The sequence below is a fragment of the Macaca mulatta genome, chromosome 1 (assembly GCF_049350105.2).
Source record: "Macaca mulatta isolate MMU2019108-1 chromosome 1, T2T-MMU8v2.0, whole genome shotgun sequence".
Taxonomy (NCBI): Eukaryota; Metazoa; Chordata; class Mammalia; order Primates; family Cercopithecidae; genus Macaca; species Macaca mulatta.
Genome location: NC_133406.1, coordinates 145,020,741 through 145,038,383, shown reverse-complemented (window position 1 = coordinate 145,038,383; position 17,643 = coordinate 145,020,741). Strand labels below are relative to the sequence as shown.

The 17,643-nt window shown below is 41.2% G+C and overlaps 1 protein-coding gene and 1 long non-coding RNA gene across 6 annotated transcripts in view; one reads left to right on the top strand and one right to left on the bottom strand.

Annotated features, from left to right (window-relative positions):
* Positions 1 to 2,063, bottom strand: part of LOC106999795 (uncharacterized) — a 60,388-nt gene extending 58,325 nt beyond the window's left edge. For both annotated transcript variants that reach the window (XR_001446706.3, XR_013400586.1), the window contains exon 1: positions 1,760 to 2,063. This is a non-coding gene — a long non-coding RNA (uncharacterized LOC106999795). The remainder of the gene's footprint in view (positions 1 to 1,759) is intronic.
* A 235-nt stretch (positions 2,064 to 2,298) lies between these two features.
* RWDD3 (RWD domain containing 3) lies at positions 2,299 to 16,716 on the top strand. 4 transcript variants are annotated; one of them, XM_077990350.1, is made up of 5 exons: positions 2,299 to 2,396; positions 5,203 to 5,316; positions 13,704 to 14,191; positions 16,025 to 16,140; positions 16,239 to 16,716. In XM_077990350.1, exons 3-5 carry the CDS (start codon positions 13,751 to 13,753, stop codon positions 16,351 to 16,353), a joined length of 672 nt encoding a protein of 223 aa, XP_077846476.1. In that variant the 5' UTR covers positions 2,299 to 2,396; positions 5,203 to 5,316; positions 13,704 to 13,750; the 3' UTR covers positions 16,354 to 16,716. The 4 variants fall into 4 exon arrangements, 3 of the variants coding, with proteins under 3 accessions (XP_077846476.1, NP_001253058.1, XP_077846483.1); XM_077990357.1 differs by lacking the exon at positions 2,299 to 2,396 and adding an exon at positions 4,551 to 4,686; XR_001446624.3 differs by lacking the exon at positions 5,203 to 5,316 and having other exon boundaries at positions 13,704 to 14,208.
* The last annotated feature ends 927 nt before the right edge of the window (positions 16,717 to 17,643 follow it).

Genomic DNA, 17,643 nt, shown 5'->3' with positions numbered 1-17,643 from the left:
ACTCTTTAATCAATTTTCACGGACCTCTTGCTGACAGCGGGCTTCAGCAATTGCCTCCTAATCCTTCCTACAGCTGTAATTTTGCTCTTCGTGTTATTTCACTCATCTCACATATAGTAAATTTGGAAAATTAAAAATAAGTAAAAACTATTTGAATATTTTATAGATTTTTGTTTTGTTTTGTTTTGTTTTTTGCTTTTGAGACAGGGTCTCACTTGGTCGCCTAGGCTGGAGTGGTGCAAAGGTGTAATCTCGGCTCACTGCAACCTCCGCCTCCCGGGTTCAAACGATTCTCCTGCCTCAGCTTCCTGAGTAGCTGGGATTATAGGTGCCTGCCACCACATCCAGCTAAGTTTTGTATTTTTAGGAGAGACGGCATTTCACCATGTTGGTCAGGCTGGTCCCGAACTCCTGACCTCATGTGATTCACCCTCCTCGGCCTCCCAAAGTGCTGGTATTACAGGCGTGAGCCACTGCACCCGGCCTATTTTATAGATTATTTTCAATAAATAAGTCAAAAACCAAATTGTTTGACTTTTAATCGTAACACTGGATTTTGAATTAAAATAACAGTGGTATTTTAAATTAAAAATGTATTCTTTTGTTCAATCTCTTTAGCAGTTAATTTGAACCTACTGAACTGCTGGAACGTCTTTTATTTTGGAAATAAAGGAGTTTTTTTTTTTTCTTTAAGCCAGTTGGCCATATCAGAGATAACTGAGTTTAAATAAGCCTTCATCTTCCCAATTATGTGCTCCTAATTACTCGGGGTCACTGAAATCCCATGGCATCTTCTGAAAAGCATTTTCCCTGCAGTCCATCTTGTTCGGTTTCCTTTCTGTTCCGGGAAGCCAGTATCTTTTCCTTTATCAGATTCCTTTTTTACCAATAGCGGGAATGGTCATGGTGAGTGGATGCAGGGTCTTAAAATCAGCTAACTTTGTTCTGACTTCTGTAGGTCAGTGACAGGAGTCACTGCATAACGACCTAAATTCCCATATTTATCTCATGAAATGTGATTTCTCATACAAACAAAAGTTGTGAGAACTCCATGAGCAAGACCAGCTGCTTTTGGGGGCTGCCAAATTTTAAATTGTTACTGGAAAAGCAAAGACCAGGCAAACATCCGAGAGACAGACCTACTGCAGATAAGTATTGTAATCTTGTTCACTATAATCAAAACAGAATAGATTGCTTATTCTGTTAACCTATTGATATTGCTCACATTTTAAAATTTAGGTGCTGGACTCAAGAATGATAATTTCATTAAGCTTCAAGAGTCACATTGTATTGTATGCATCGAATATCACGAAATCGAAAACACTGCAAAGCTAGTGTTTACACCCTTGGGTCATACCCCAACAGCCAAGGATTCCCACTGGCCACCTGCAGCAGGGCTGTCCCCTGTGAAGGCAGGAGACAAACGAGGAGCCTTAGCACACTTTGCTCCCAGGACTTTGGCGCACACTTCCCATGAGTCCTGGTCCGTCAAGTCAACATCCCGAAGCCAGGACTGGCAGGTCCTGACCCTCCCTTTTTGCACCCGTAAGGGGAAGGGCTCGGGAATCCGGACCTTGTCTAGAGTCCCGGCGCCAGTACCAGTTCGGAGGGCATCCTGGAGGTTGTTACTAACCCGGGCCTCTTCCGGGCTTCCCAGGCACCAGGGTTGCTAACAGCTCCACGGGGGCGAAGAATTTTATTTTGTTAACTGTGGTTATCTCCAACACTCAGTTCAAACCTGAGCAGGGCAAGGTCTCACCTCGTCTCTCGGTCACTTCCCTGCTTGTTTGTTTCTTCCTAACTCCCACGTGTCCTTCGCCCAGTTCATCCCCACCTCAGCAGCCCAAGGCTGGGCGGGGACGGTCGGGGTTCGAAGCCTGCAGCTAAACTTAGAGGGTTTCAGGCTTTGCTGGGAGGCTTCCCTGTGCTCAGAAGAGCCGGGGGTAAGCTGGGCGGTCGCCTCGGGTGCAGACAGAGGCGCCGGGCCTCGACCTCCAAGAAAATCTCCAAACCGAGGGTCTGAGCTTCGCGTCTGTAGTTAATGAGCAAGAGCTTCCGGGCGGAACTTCTAAGGGTCCAGCCCGCCCAGTCTCCCCCTGCCCTCACCCCGTCTCGCCCCGCCCACGTTCGTTTCGCTCCGCCCTCGCCCCATCTCGCTCCGCCCCCGTGCTGCCCGGCTGCGGAGGTGCGGGGTGCCCCCGGGTGGCCGCAGGCAGTGCTGCTCCTGGCCAATGGAGGCGGCGGCGGCGGCGGCGACAGCTACGACAGCGACAGCGGAAGGGGAAGCGCTGAGGGGGCGAGGCCCATAGCCATGGCGGAGCTCGTGCGTGAGGAACTCTCGGCCCTGGCCGCGATTTTCTGCGGGCCCCACGAGTGGGAGGTGCTGAGCCGCTCAGGTGACTACCCCCGCGCGGGAGGGACAGGGCGCCCTCAGGGGCCACCCGCGTTCTCTCTGCGGCTCCTCCCCACCACTGAGCCTGGGCACCCCGCCTGGGCCCACGTATGGGGACCGGGTTAGTTGAATGATGGAGTGACACGTCCTGGAGGCCGGAGTGGTGTCGCAGCGGGCGGGAGTTTGAGGCGACCCCAGAGACACTAAGAGAGCGGTGCGGCCCACTGGGGCCTCTGCCGCCGGTCCTGCTCCCGGAGCCGCGGGCCCCTGCGGTCGGCGTCCCCAGGCCCTTCCCCAGCCTCCCACCATTCAGATCTCACCCTGTAAAGAAGCCTGTGCTGAGGCCCCCTCGTTGTTCTGTGTCATTCCTAAGCACTATGCCCTAGGCCCACGAGAGCACTCCCCGGTTTTAACTTTACACGGGTATTTGTACATCTTAAGTTGCAGGAGGGCAGGGTCTGTTTGGTAATAACTCCAGGCACCTAGAATGGTGCTGGCCAGGCACATGGTAGGTAGTTGGTAAATGTTTGTTGACTGAACTTTTTAATTTATCCAGTGCTCAACCTCAACTTTATCTGCATTCTATTTCCAAGTTGTTTGCTTTTCTGATACTTTTTTTTTTTTAGGTGGAGTCTCGCTCTGTTGCCCTGGCTAGAGTGCAGTGGCTCCATCTCGTCTCACTACAGCCTCCGCCTCCCGAGTAGCTGGGATCACAGGCGTGTGCCACCATGCCTGGCTAATTTATATATATAAGATACTTTTAAAAATAATTTATATATATATATACTTTTTTTTTTAGGTGGAGTCTCGCTCTGTCCCCCAGGCTGGGGTGCAGTGACGCGATCTCGGCTCACTGCAAGCTCCGCCTCCCGGGTTCACGCCATTCTCCCTGCCTCAGCCTCCGGAGTAGCTGGGACTACAGAGTAGCTGGGACTACAGGCGCCCGCCACCACGCCCGGCTAATTTTTTTATTTTTAGTAGAGACGGGGTTTCACCGTGTTAACCAGGATGGTCTGGGTCTCCTGACCTCGTGATCCACCCGCCTCGGCCTCCCAGAGTACTGGGATTACAGGCGTGAGCCACCCGCGCCTGGTCTTCCGATACTTTTTTTTTTAAACAAGCTCTTGAGAGCTTTATTAGTTAGTTAGCCCACATTTATTGAATCCCTGCTGCCTGCAGACTTTGTCAGGGTTTCAAAGACACCGCTACCCATGGCCTCTAGGAGCTTACAGTGTAGAGAGGTTCTTTTCACTATTTTTTGATGATAGGTGAAACTTACTGTCCCTGTATGTGGCTTCTATTGAGTAAAAAAAAAAAAAAAAGCCATTTATGAGAAAGTGCAGTGACTCAGTTTTCACTTAGCTTTCAGATACATTATGTACATGTTTGGGGCATGAGAGTTATCGTTCTAATGTTATATTGTAGCTACTATTAAAATTGACTTTCTGACCATAAATTGCTTAGCCTTTAAGAAGGTTACCTTTAAGAAGGTAGTCTAGGCCGGGCACGGTGGCTCATGCCTGCAATCCCAGCACTCTGGGAGGCCGAGGCTGGCAGATCACCTGAGGTCAGGAGTTCGAGACTAGCCTGTCCAACATGGCGAAACCCCGTCTCTACTAAAAGTACAAAAATTAGCTGGGCGTGGTGGCATGTGCCTGTAATCTCCGCTACTCAGGAGGCTGAGGCAGGAGAATCAATTGAACCCGGGAGGCGGAGGTTGCAGGGAGCCAAGATCTCACCATTGCACTGCAGCCTGGGTAACAAGAGTGAAACTCTGTCTCAGGGAAAAAAAAAAAAAAAAAAAAAAAAAAAGTAGTCTAAAATTGGGCTGGATGTTGTGAGAAAACCATCTAAGATTAAGATCCTTCATGGTATGCATTGGATGTGTTATTCACTGAAGGACAGGAGTTGACTTCCATTTATTCCTTCTTGCATTCATCCACTTACATCCACTCATGGGGCACTGTTATGTTCCAGGCACTATGCACCTACTAGTGTAATGGAGTTGCTTTCTTTTTAGTGCCCAGCCTGACTTGCGTCTTTTGAAACAATTGTTTAAAATCCATATGAAGGGATTTACTCACTTTTAGTGTTTTCTTGTCATCCCTCTTCTGATTGGATAATTCTTCACCATCTCCCTCTCTGTCTCCACTGTTCTCTTTAGTGATAATTACTTCTGCCTGAGGCAGCTATTTGAAGAGATCATCAGTTTTCCTAAATTCCTTTATTATGGCTCAGTTGGGATTATCCTGGAAAAATGAACCTGCAATTTCCCATCACACCTTAAAGAACTGGTAATGATCTGGGTCATTAGTACACAGCTGAGCATAAAACACTGCTGAAGGGTCAGAGAAAACCCAAAAATGTAAGCATAGAAAGAAAACAGTTTCTTAATCTTGAGAACACTGTGGACCCTTTATCTGCTGTTAAATTAAGCATGACTTTCAAGCCATGCCTCCTAATTAATTTAATTCAGTGTTCTGGCATCAGTAAGTAATTGAATTATAAAAGAATTCAGTGTAACAACTTAGGACATTTTGTTGCTGAGAGGTTGAACAATTCAGTGATTGAAACGGGGATGTTTGATGTTCACAACTTGGAATTAAGGGTAAGGTAAGGCTTTCCCCCCCCCCCCCCCCATGGTTTTCGTAACATCTTTTTACAAAGTAAGGACTTCTTTAACAGACCACAGTAAACATGCAGCAGACTGCTGGCTACCACTCACCATCACTGTCAGTTTGGGTTGGAGGATACACGCCTGATACCAGAACACTCTAAACACCAGTTCTTTTCTGGCCTCCCCCAAATAGGGTTCTCCCTTTTGCTGCTGGAATCAGGAGAATGTTGCAGAGGAATTGCATTCCTGGTAACACGATAACCCAGCAAGACTCAGACTGCTAACCCAAGGATCAACTATTAAGGCCGTAAGATTGAAGAAGCTGAATAATTGGATTCCATTTAGCTGGACTAATTTTATGCTGAGAATTTCAGGGGATTTTATCTGCCTTTTGATCTCTTTACAATGGTTATAGTAAGCTCATAGTAAGAGGCATAACCGTCTCTTAGCGGTGCAAATTAAGTAAGTCCCTACACTCTCATCTACAAGGGAGGGCTGTGGATAGACCCCATTAGGGATATTCTGTTTTTTTCTATGCATTGTAGTCAGTCCAGGTGCCAGATTTGATGGGGTGACCTGCCATGTATGTGATACTTTAAATACATCTTACTTGATGAGAGTTACTATTGGTCTTATTTCACAGAGAAGATAACTGATACTTAGACTGGTTAAATAACCACCAGGCTCCAGGTGTATGGGCCTTTGCACTGCATCATGCTCCTTAATAGAGAGATGGGGCTGTTGCATCAGGAAAATAGTTCTTGGAAAGCAAGGAAATACTTGTCCAGAGAGAGAGATAATGAGCACCCAGAGAAAAGACATGAGTGTGAGCCAACTTATGTTCAGAGCAATCCCAAAGGGGAGTGTTTGTGCATATATGTGTGGATCTATGAGAGGCATGAGATTGGTGTTGTATCGCCATTTTCCTGATGGGGAAATTGAGTGACACAGATTATGTGGCCATAGTCAATGTTCATTTTATGTGGCAGTTGTGCTTCTGGAAATAATCTCACAGATAAAGTTGTAAGATGGGAGAATCCAATATCATGTAATATGTTTTCACAGAAGCTGCAAAGTGAATTTTTGCATTTTATCAACACTAATGTTCAGATTAGTTTGGACGCTTTTATAAAATAAATCATGACTGTCACACATTGACCCTTCTAAACCTGCTCAGCTCGGTTTTCTGCTGATTGTCGGTATTGAGCTCACTTCTGTAAAACCGATGAGATTGCTACTTTTAGCTTCATTTATTTTTAGGTTTTTTTTTTTTTTCTTCTGAAGCTATATTGAAACTTATGTAAAAATCTAACTGAAGCATATAACAAGCACTGGTGTATGCTTGCCTGGGAGCTGCCCCGGAGCAAGAGGAGACAGTCTTGTCTTATCAAGTATGAGAGGGTGCTGGAGGTTTCTTAGTGGTTTTCTTCAAAGTTGTATGTTGAGGATATATAACAATTGCAAAGAAAAAAATACAAATATAGGGAAAGTCAGATGTATATGGTATGTAAATGATTTCTTAATGGGCTCTTAGTGAATCCTGAAGAACCCATTCTCTTCAATTTTACCTTTTTTAAAAGTGTCTTCTGTTATTTGCATTTATAGAGTTTCTGTCTTGTGTTGTATTTTATGAAGTATAATGAAACCTTAAATATAGCATTAGTGTGAATTTGGAGTTCTAAAAGTTTAGTTTCTCTAGTTTGAATTTCTGTTTGGAATATGGTTAGGAGCATACTTTCAGATGTTTGTAGGGAAGTATAAGGTTTGAAACCTGTTTCAGTTTGTGTTTTAGGTATGAAAATGACACACTTACTATAAGACAGAATGATTTGGTTAGAAACAAGTAGTCGATTTGTATCAACTTCAACCAGAGGGCAAGACCTATATCTTTTGGTAGGGTCTTTAGAATACGTGAAAATAGCCTTGGACTTAGGAAATGTTAGTTTTCTAGGGGCAAGCCTTAAGTTTTCTAGGGCATAGATGTTTGTTGAGAATGATCAGTTTGTGAATTAAGCTTATTAACTAAAGTTTTGGGGGGCTATGGAGGGGCAGAGATTAGTGTTAGATTTAGAGCATAATTATTTTTCTGCTAATCACTGTTTCTAAGCTGTTAATAACCTTAAAGCAGATAGGGGCAACTTTGTTTTCTTTTTCGTTATGGCAAAAAAGAAAACAAAAAATCAGACTTACAGTGCATGTGTTATATGAAAAATTCTGAGGCAAAAAGGAGCCAGTTTAATTGCTTGTACAATGTCAAGCAGATGAAATATGGAAGAGTACAATACATACTTCTAGAGTTTTCAGGAGAAAATGAGTTTTTAAAAGTATGTAATTTTATTGCCACATTAAATACCAGAAGAATGGAGGATGTTATTGGGCTTTTCAGTTTCTTGTAGAGATGACAGTATCATTTTGTATAATCTTATTTTGCAGCTGGTGGGCAGGGGGATTTACCAAGACCAATTAGGAAGAATGCTAATCCTTTCCAGTTCCTAAAAGAACTAAGGCGGTTTTCTTCCAAACATATAACTAGTATGGGGGTCACAGTTTTCTAACGTGAAAGTCAGGAGTTTCACCCGTTGCTATTCTGTTTGCTGACTAGGACCAGAAAATAACACAGAGAAAAATGAAAATTAGTAAGGACTGACATGGCTGGTTCAATAGCTTTTCAAGACTTTCCCCTGGACTACCAACATGTTTCTTTCATGTGGTTTCCTGCACTAGAGAGGACTCAGTGGGTGTTTATATGGCACAGGTTGGAGAACACTATGGGTAGTCTCAGGGTCTTGATCAGAAAGGGATTCTTCAAAGTTTGCAGCATAGCATCTTGCTTCAGTGTGGATACATTGCCTTCTTCTGTAGTAAAATCTCTGTCTTCTCCTTATAAGGACCCTTATGATTACATTCAGGGCTCACCTGGGTAATCCAGGCTAATCCCCCCCATCAAAATCCTTAATTTAATCCTGTCTGCAGAGACCCTCTTGCCATGTGAGGGAACATATTCACAGCTTCTGGGGAACAGAATGTATACATCTTTGGGCCCATTATTTAACACAGGTACCAGGGATTTCTGTACCTGTGAGATCCATGATTACAAGCTACTAGCACAATTCTAAAAGCTATATGACTGTAAAGTTTAAAAGTTTTTTTGTATCCCCCATTTTGGTTGCTGTTTAAAAAGAAAATCAAGATATTTCAGTGCTGGAAAAATGTTAATTTAGTTTAACCACAATAATTCTGGGCATGAAAATACCATGAAATAAGTTTGAAATACCATGGAAGTCATTAGGTGGGACTTAAGGAGGAACTGTGGAACTGGACAAAATTATAGTAGACAGAAAGTTAAGGGCCTTCTTGGAGATAGTAGGAGCAAGAGGCAGAGATGGAACACCTGAGACTGAGGACATGGTATAAAATGGGTAATGAAGCAAAGAGTGAGGGGAGAGGAAGTCAGAGTGGTAGGCTGGCCCTAGGCGTTGCATGGAGGAATTTGTAATTCATTTCAGTTTGGGAGAGTGGTATTGGGATGATTTGGTGTGGGGAGAGGCAGGCGGCGAGGAGACCACTATTGCAGAAGCCAGAGAAAGGCCTGAATTAGGAGGGTGGAAGGGAGAGAAAATCTGGAGGACTTGTGGGATTTGGCAGTTGAATGCTAAGTATGAAAGGAGGGAAAAAAAAAAGTGGAAGGCAGCTTTAAGATTTTATGCCTAGGCCAGGTGTTGTGAGTCACACCTGTAATCCCAGCACTTTGGGAGGCCGAGGCCGAGGTGGGCGGATCACCTGAGGTCAGGTGTTTGAGACCGGCCTAGCCAACATGGTGAAACCCCATCTCTACTAAAAACACAAAAATGAGCCAGGTGTGGTGGCGGGCACATGTAATCCTGGCTACTCGGGAGGCTGAGGCAGGCGAATTGCTTGGACCTGGGAGGCGGAGGTTGCAGTGAGCCGAGATCACACCACTGCACTCCAGCCTGGGCAACAGAGCGAGACTCCGTCTCAAAAAAAAAAAAAAAAAAAAAGCCTAGATAACTGGAGGAAGAAAGTTGTTTGTGGAATTATGCTTTAGAGAATGCCTGTCATTTAGGGGTTTAGGAAAAGTAGAAAAACAGTGCAGCGATGAGCAGGGATGTAGAAAAAGAACCAGGACACTGTGGTGCCTGGGCGGTAAGGGAAGAGAATTTTGAGATTGGTTCAGCAGGTTCAGAAGGTATAGAAGGGTAGGACTGGATAAGGGCCACAGAATGTGGCTATGTCAGGGGTGCCCAAAGCACCCTCACACTCAGTGATTTGCCAGAAGCACTTATAGGACCCAGAAAAACTGTTATATTCATGGTTGGAGTTTATTGCAGTGTAAGAATACAGACTAAAATGAACAAAGAAAGAGTTGCATGGAATGAAGTCCAGGAGAAACTGGGAGCAAGTGTCCAGGTGTCTCCTCTAGTAGGGTCACACAGACATGCTTAATTTTCTTAGCAATCATGTGTGACAACATGTGACATGTGTTCCCAACCAGGACAGCTCATTTGAGCCTCCTTGTCAGAATTTTAATTGGGGTCAATCTTGTCAGCATGTAATACTTACGTGACTCATTTCAGCTACTTAGACTCCAGTCTCCAGAGCAAGAAGATTTACCATAAATCACATTTTTAGCCTAAATCCTTTAATCAGACTGTGTGGTCCAACACTTCAGGCATACAAAAAAAAAAAAAAAAAAAAAGAATAAATAAAAAATGAAACCCATACTCTTTTTTTTTTTTGAGATGGAGTCTCACTCTGTTGCCCAGGCTGGAGTGCAGTGATGTGATCTCGGCTCACTACAAGCTTCACCTCCTGATAAAACCCACACTATTAACAGGTGGAATGTTACCAGGACTCTTAGCTCAGCTCTTAGGAGCCAGTCCTGAAGACAGGCTGTTCATGGGAATGTGCATAATTTGAGCACCCCACTCGTGCTGCGTTTTCTCTTTCTTGCACAGTGGTAATTAGGAGGTCATTGGTAACGTTTGAGAAAGGAGCTTCAGAGACAAGGTATGTCGGAAGTCATGGTACAAGTAGTTGTGAAAAGAGTGGCTTGTGGCAAAATGGATGAGAGAATTATATTTTAAGAAGACTGCAGATGAAAGGATAGAGAATGATAGGTCAGTAGCTTAAGGGAATTAGTAGCACTGAATTTTTTTTTTCATACAAGAAGATAAATATTTTCTTAGTAGAGGAGAGGAATAATTAGAGGGAGGGATAGAAAAATACAAGCACTGCCCAGGTGTGGTGGCACACCACCTGTTATCCTAGCACTTTGGGAGGCCAATATGGGAGGATTGCTTGAGGCCAGAAGTTCAATACCAGCCTGGGCAACATAGCAAGGCCCCCATCTCTACAAAAAATAATAATAAAAATTAGCCAGGCATGATGGTACATGCCTGTAATCTCAGCTACTCAGGAGGCTGAGGTGGGAGGACTGTTTGAGCCCAGGAAGTCAACACTGCAGTGAGCCATGATCATCCCACTACACTCTAGCCTGGGTGACAGAGTGAGACCCAGTCTCAAAAAGCAAACAAAAACAAAAAACAAGCACAAGACCAGTGATAGGGTTTCCTGTGGAAGGGAGGAAGACACTTCTTTCTCAGATAAAACAGTTAAAAAGAGCAAGATGATTAAAAATAAAAAAAGTGTAATCAAGTGGCCCAGCAGTTCTTAGGTAGCAATGACAACTGCAGTTCCTTGGTCACTAGCACACTTCCATGGATTCAGCCAGTAGGAGACAGTGAACCCAGATAGATTTGGACAGTCACTGCTTACTGCACAGCAGGCAGCATTAGCTTCATGTTCACATTGATTCTCCTTGTCCCCCAAGTTCAATGGTGTGATGTGGAGGTAGGCTGAGGTGCATACTATGCATTCAGTGGGTCTTTGTTATAGCTGAGGGGCAGTGAGCTTAGGAACCCTCTGGTCTTATGAGGGGGCTGCTAGTGATCCTGCTCAATCTTTGTCCTGAAGGAGTATGTTACCTTATATTGCTTAGGAAACAAATCTGCCCCCTGACCTGGAGGGAGAAACTCTAGCTTCCAAGGCTGTTGGTTATACACATGTCCTTGAACAAAGCTGTTGATGCCCTTTTTTCAGAAGGCATTTAGAAATGCTAGATTGTGGCCGTCTGACCTGCACACACTGACCTAGCGATGGATGAGAGATGTACACTGACACAGATATTTTGCCTGTCAGTGTGGCTAAGGGAGTTCTGCTCCTGAATCTGCAGTGTGGGCCCCAATAAGCCGGCGAAGTTCACATTTATTTAGTACAGATTGACAAAGGCGACGAGTAAACACCACTAGTGGGTAATTAACATTGCCATCCCCTCGCCCGCCCCCAGTAGAGAGCAGTCATGCACCTATGGAAAATCAAAGGTTGGTCTTAGGACCACATGAGTAAACAAGTTATTTAGGTAAACTCCCCCACATTCCCTTGTTATTTGCTCTTTTGCTATCAACTCAAGGTAAAGAGGATTAGGCTGCTTTCAGCCAAATCTTTTACTGAAGCTATGCAACGCCCCCGGCCTTCCAAGAAGGTTTGTGACTATTTCCTATAACTATCTTTTAATTTTTCTTCTACAATTTTTCCCACCACCCTGACTGAACTCCCACTCCAGATCCCTGGAGAATTATCTACCAACACAGACATTTATGTTTATATAAATTATATGTACATGTATATGTATGCATATTTATGAATGAAGATGAATAAAGAAATGTTTAGGTGTAGAAGAGAAGTCAAGGAAGATCACTTGGAATATATCCCCGCTCTCGTGTTCTGAAACACTGGATTGAGTCAATATGATGGGATCTGTGTCTTACCTATCATTTTCCCTCAGAGACTAGTACAGTGCCTTGAGCTTAGTAGGTGTTCAGTGAATGTTGAATGATGAATGATTGAAGATCTTTAAAAGTTCTCCTCCTCCTTGAAGAGAGAATGTCAACTCTCTAGATGATTACTAGAAAGTTTATTCAGCCTAAATGGTCATATGTTGTCTGCAGTTCTGTTTGTAATGTCTGTTTTACATATTGAAATGTACTCTTTTAACATAGGCAGCCTACTTTAACAATAAAATATTTTTTTAAAAAGGATAAGTACTTAGGCTGGGTGTGGTGGCTCATGCCTATAATCCCACCACTTTGGGAGGCCAAGGCGGGCGGATCACCTGAGGTCAGGAGTTTGAGACCATCCTGGCTAACATGGAAAAACCCTGTCTCTACTAAAAATACAAAAATTAGTTGGGCATGGTGGCACATGCCTGTAATCCCAGCTACTCTGGAGGCTGAGGCAGGAGAATCATCTCCTGAACCTGGGAGGCGGAGGTTGCAGTGAGCCGAGATCATGCCACTGCACTCCAGTCTGGGCGACAGAGACTCTGTCTCAAAAAAAAAAAAAAAAAAAAAAAAAAAAAAAAAAGGATAAGTAACTAGATAGAAGAAGAAGGGATTTTGAGAAGCATAATGGGTTTTGGAGGAATGTACAAAGTTACATTTGGAAAATTTTTCTTATGAAATACACCTATTTATAACGGTTAACTGTCTGTGTTTCCAGATGATGTCCTAAAATAGTCGTTCCTTGAAGCTGGTACTGAAGAGTATATGAAAGAAAAACTCTGTAACAGATGTATCTGGTCCTGTATGAATCAATGTCTGTAGCAATGGCTTTTATATATGTGGAATCAGAAGGCTAGGAAGCAGTTTTAATGTTCTATTCTTTAAAATGGGGATACATTCAGGTTTCAGTTGCTGAGGCTGTTGAGCAGCAGTCCAGGTATGAAAATAGGAAAGATTTGACTGCTTCTCTCATGCAGAGGAATAAAGCAAAGGCACATGCAGAGGGAAGTAGGGGTGGAGAGAGGCAAGTTAGCTTCAGAGAGATTTATTTGCACCCAGTTCTGTTCTACTCAGCCTGACGTTTTATCATCTTTTTGAAAAGTTGCGTGAAGTGGTGTGGAACACATCAGAGGGTGAAGCCAAGCAAATCTGAAAGAGAGCAGAGGATTTCATATGATATCCTATGTATGCTTTCCCCTTCCTTCTTAGGAGCTGGAAGAAGCAGAATTGATGTCCACTCAATTTCAGTTCATCTTGCCACCTTCATGTTACACTGATACTAATATATTTGAAATAAGAAGAGAACATTCCAGGCAGTTACTGTGTCACATGCAGTCATCAGTTTCTCTGCAACCCTACAACCACAGGGGATTCCATTGTTTGCTTTGACTTGGACTTCCCATAAAATGACTTTCGTTGGATTTAGTGTATAATTTTTAAATTAATTACTGATTTTGTATATACATGGTATTGTATCTTTGAAAGCGCATATGAGTTTATTAGGGATTTTCAGAATTGTCAACTAAGTCTGGCTAGAAAAAAAATTATCTGATGAAAAACCTTTCTGGTAACTTAATAAAAATGGAGTGATAGCAAGTGTAAATGCCAGTTAAGTCCTGGGCGCTGGTGTGTGTGAATACATGAATACATGTGTATGGTTGAAGGAAATAATTTGTGAATCATAGCTTTCCTAGTATTACGTGTCCCTTCATAAAATAGCTCAAAGTTTTCTCATGAAAAATAAATTGACATTTGAGACAAAAGTTTGAACTTCCTAGTGTTCCATTCAAATTAAATAATGTACAGCTAATGATTATTTTTGGATGCCTTTCAGAGACAGATGGGACCGTGTTCAGAATTCACACAAAAGCTGAAGGATTTATGGATGCGGATATACCTCTGGAATTGGTGTTCCATTTGCCAGTCAATTATCCTTCATGTCTACCTGGTATCTCGGTTAACTCTGAACGGTTGACCAGGGCCCAGTGTGTGACTGTGAAAGAGAAATTACTTGAGCAAGCAGAGAGCCTTATGTCAGAGCCTATGGTTCATGAGCTGGTTCTCTGGATTCAGCAGAATCTTAGGCATATCCTCAACCAACCAGAAACTGGCAGTGGCAATGAAAAGTGTACTTTTTCAACAAGCACGACCATGGATGATGGATTGTGGATAACTCTTTTGCATTTAGATCACATGAGAGCAAAGACTAAATATGTCAAAACTGTGGAGAAGTGGGCTTCAGATTTAAGGCTGACAGGAAGACTGATGTTCATGGGTAAAATAATACTGATTTTACTACAGGGAGACAGAAACAACCTCAAGGTGCCAAAAAGTTAAATGTTGAGTATGAATCTGGCTATTTTCTGCTTAAAATGGTGTGTCTTTAAGTGTGTTTTGTAACAATGGGATAGATTAATTATTAAGATGTTTCTGCTTTCATTATTACCATCTTAATGGATCTTCCTTTTCTTTTTAAAGAATGTCTGACTGCTAATTACAAGTACAAACTTGCAAAGCTTGAAGAATAAGATTACATTTTAAAAATCATGTTACTTAATAAAGTGACAGGTTTTTTAAAAGCTCTGTGGCACATGAGTGTTTGTTTCTGTAATTAGCTATGAGCTTGAACTTTATAAATGTGCACTAAAAGTTTGTGCATATTAATACTTCTTCCCATAGTTAGGCACAACAAGGTGTGTATTTGTGGATAGTCTGCAAGATTTGTAACTTTCTGGCTGTTAAAAATACATTCTGACACTTTAATTTGGTATCTATAATACCTGGAAACAGGAGCTTGTCTGTTATAACTGAGATTTCATGTTAGTAGAAGTAGAATCATTAGGGCTGTCAACTTGTCACCTCCTACCTAACTTTTGCTTTCCACCTGACTTGTCTTAGCAATTGCTTTCAAAATCATCATCTTCTTCAGATTTTTCAAGTTCTTATTCTAATCTCATCTGACCTGTTTTAGGTGGGACACGATGAGGAAAACTTTTTTATATTTTAAATCTTAGAAGAGCTACAAATCACTTAATAGGTTTTATACTTTCAGATACGTTAGGTCACGAATAATTACATTTGAATTTATTTAAGACAAATTTAGTGTGAACAGCCTATAATCTTAAAGATTTGTAGAATAATGACCTAGTTTTTTCATGATGGGCTCTTATCACAAAACTACTTTGGCATTTGGTTAACCAGACTCATGCTGGGTTAAAGTATACAGATACAACAGTAATTCAGATTTAATACATATCTTGGATTGGGGCTGACTGAGGAACCTCTTGTTTTAAAGTGATTTGTAGTATATCTATAACGTTTGATCCTTTTGGGTAAAATAATAGCTGACAAAAAATAAATACAAATTAATTTTCTTGCTCATCTTTACCTAAAAGGCTCAGATTTCTCTTTAAGCCAGCTCAGGAATATTAGGCTAAACACAGCTATTTTGCAGATGTTGTTACTCAGATTGAAACATCAATTAATTAACAAGTATTTATTTATATTTACTAGAACCCTGCTAATGTAGAGAAATAATACTTTTTTAGGAGATCTTTTTTCAGCTCTCTTTAAAATGTCATTTTATATAAATTTCTCATATTTTTATAAGATTGTATACTAGGATTGAGGATGTATAGGTACGTATTTATAGATGCTATCAATTTGGAATGCTAAGTGCTGTGTGCCTGGTAATGTCATTTAGCTGCTGAATTTGTAATAGTAAGAACAGTGGCTTGTGCTCTCAAGCGTGCCATGGTGCTATATCCAGGTACTCCTCTAGTGCTTTGCATGTATTATTTCATTTAATCAGTACAACTTCCCCATGAGGTAGATCCTGCTATTAATCCCATTTTATGGAGAAGGCAACTGAGCCACAGAGGATTTAAGTAACCAGCCAAGAGTAAGAACTAGTAGGCAGTTCAATCCAGATTTAAACTTGGGGAGTTGGATTATATTGTTCTTTACTCCTGTATTCACCACTACATTATTCTGCCAAGTATGTAAAAACAAGTATGTAAAAATTCTTACTGCTTGATTTAAAAAAGGGGTATTCTTTAAGCATGAAAATAAGCCTACAGGTTTATGGCTCCTTTACAACTAGGACTTTAAGATTCAGAGTAAGATACGTATTTAATGTGCTGATTTATTATTTAGGAGTACCTGATTCTTCAGAAAACCTCCAAAGTAGATGTGGACTCAAGTGGAAAGAAATGCAAAGAGAAAATGATTAGTGTGCTGTTTGAAACAAAAGTACAGACAGAACACAAAAGGTATAATTTAGTACTATTGCAGATGGAAAAGCAACTGAATCGATAATTATACTCTGACAAATCTAGGCATATTCATGAGTTTCTCTTGTATAATGCAGGTTTCTGGCATTTGAAGTCAAAGAGTATTCAGCGTTGGATGAATTACAAAAGGAATTTGAAACTGCAGGACTTAAGAAGCTTTTCTCCGAATTTGTACTTGCGCTGGTAAAATGAAATGGAAGACAGGAATCTTTTAGTAAAATAGCAGTGTTTTTGTTGTTTTTGCATTGGATTTTGGGAGTGGTTAATTGAAATAGTCACCAGGGAGCAATTTTAGTTTCTCTGAAGCAAAATGATAGGCATCATTCTAACTTCAGGAACAAAAGCCAGTTCTGTTTTATGAAATATTAAACATGAAGAAAACTTGTATATTCTAATGTTTGCCAGGAAAGACTAGGTTCAGTAGATGAGACATTATTTAAAAGACACATTCAAAAACACAGTAAATGAACACTTGTTTTTATAGACAATATTTGTTTGGAACTATGTAATTTTCTGGCTAATTTTCTTGTAATTAAATGATTTTTTAAAAAGAGATTTGTTTTCATGTTTACTTTTTTATGTTTATATTTTTAGCATTTGATCACCATTTTCCCCCATTCAGCTTATGTCTAATGTTTTAATAAATGTTAAGAAAAATATAACACCGATTTTTTTTTATGGAATTACATAAATTGTTAGTTTAAATACAAAGTTCTATAGGACCAGATTTACAGTTGCTTTTTGAGGGTGTTTTAGAATAGCATGATACTTGCTAGCCTTAGGACTAGAGATTTGATTCCAATTAAAATTCTTATTTGAAAAATTGAACTTCTTGTTTTATAAGAAGAGAAATGTTCATACAGAATGAACCTGCCTTGCTAGATGGAGGAAATTATATAAAAATACTATTTTTATTATGAAATCTGTCAAAACATGGTAAAATATATTTATCATGAACTAATGAGAGAAGAAGCCATAAAACTTATATTAAAATCTGTAATAAAATATAAGTAGACATTTATATCTCAGAAAGGATATTTGTACACATGAAGCCACCTGGGCTGCTAAAATAAGGGGCTGAGTCATGGAAGAAAGGCCAAGTGAATCCCTTTCACTGCCACCTATGAAGTCTAGTGATATCATTATACAATTATAACTGATGGGGGAGGGAAGTGAGGAGAATGTGGCATGCTGAGCAGTGTTTCCTGACAGTAGTGTTCTGTGATGATGTCAGTTCAATCTGATGGTCTTATTTTCAGGTACCTTTGTAATTTAATTATACCTATCTGTTGATTATTTTATGGGTTTCTTTAATGAGGAGATGTTCAGTTTATTTACTCTCATTCTAGTGTGTTGTGTGTGTGTGTGTGTGTGTGTGTGTGTGTGTGTGTTTTGGAGAACTGGTAAATGTAGTTAGATTATTCTATGGCAAAAGCATGTAGAACAAGGAGAAGCTACCTTTCTGGTACGCAGAAATGAGAA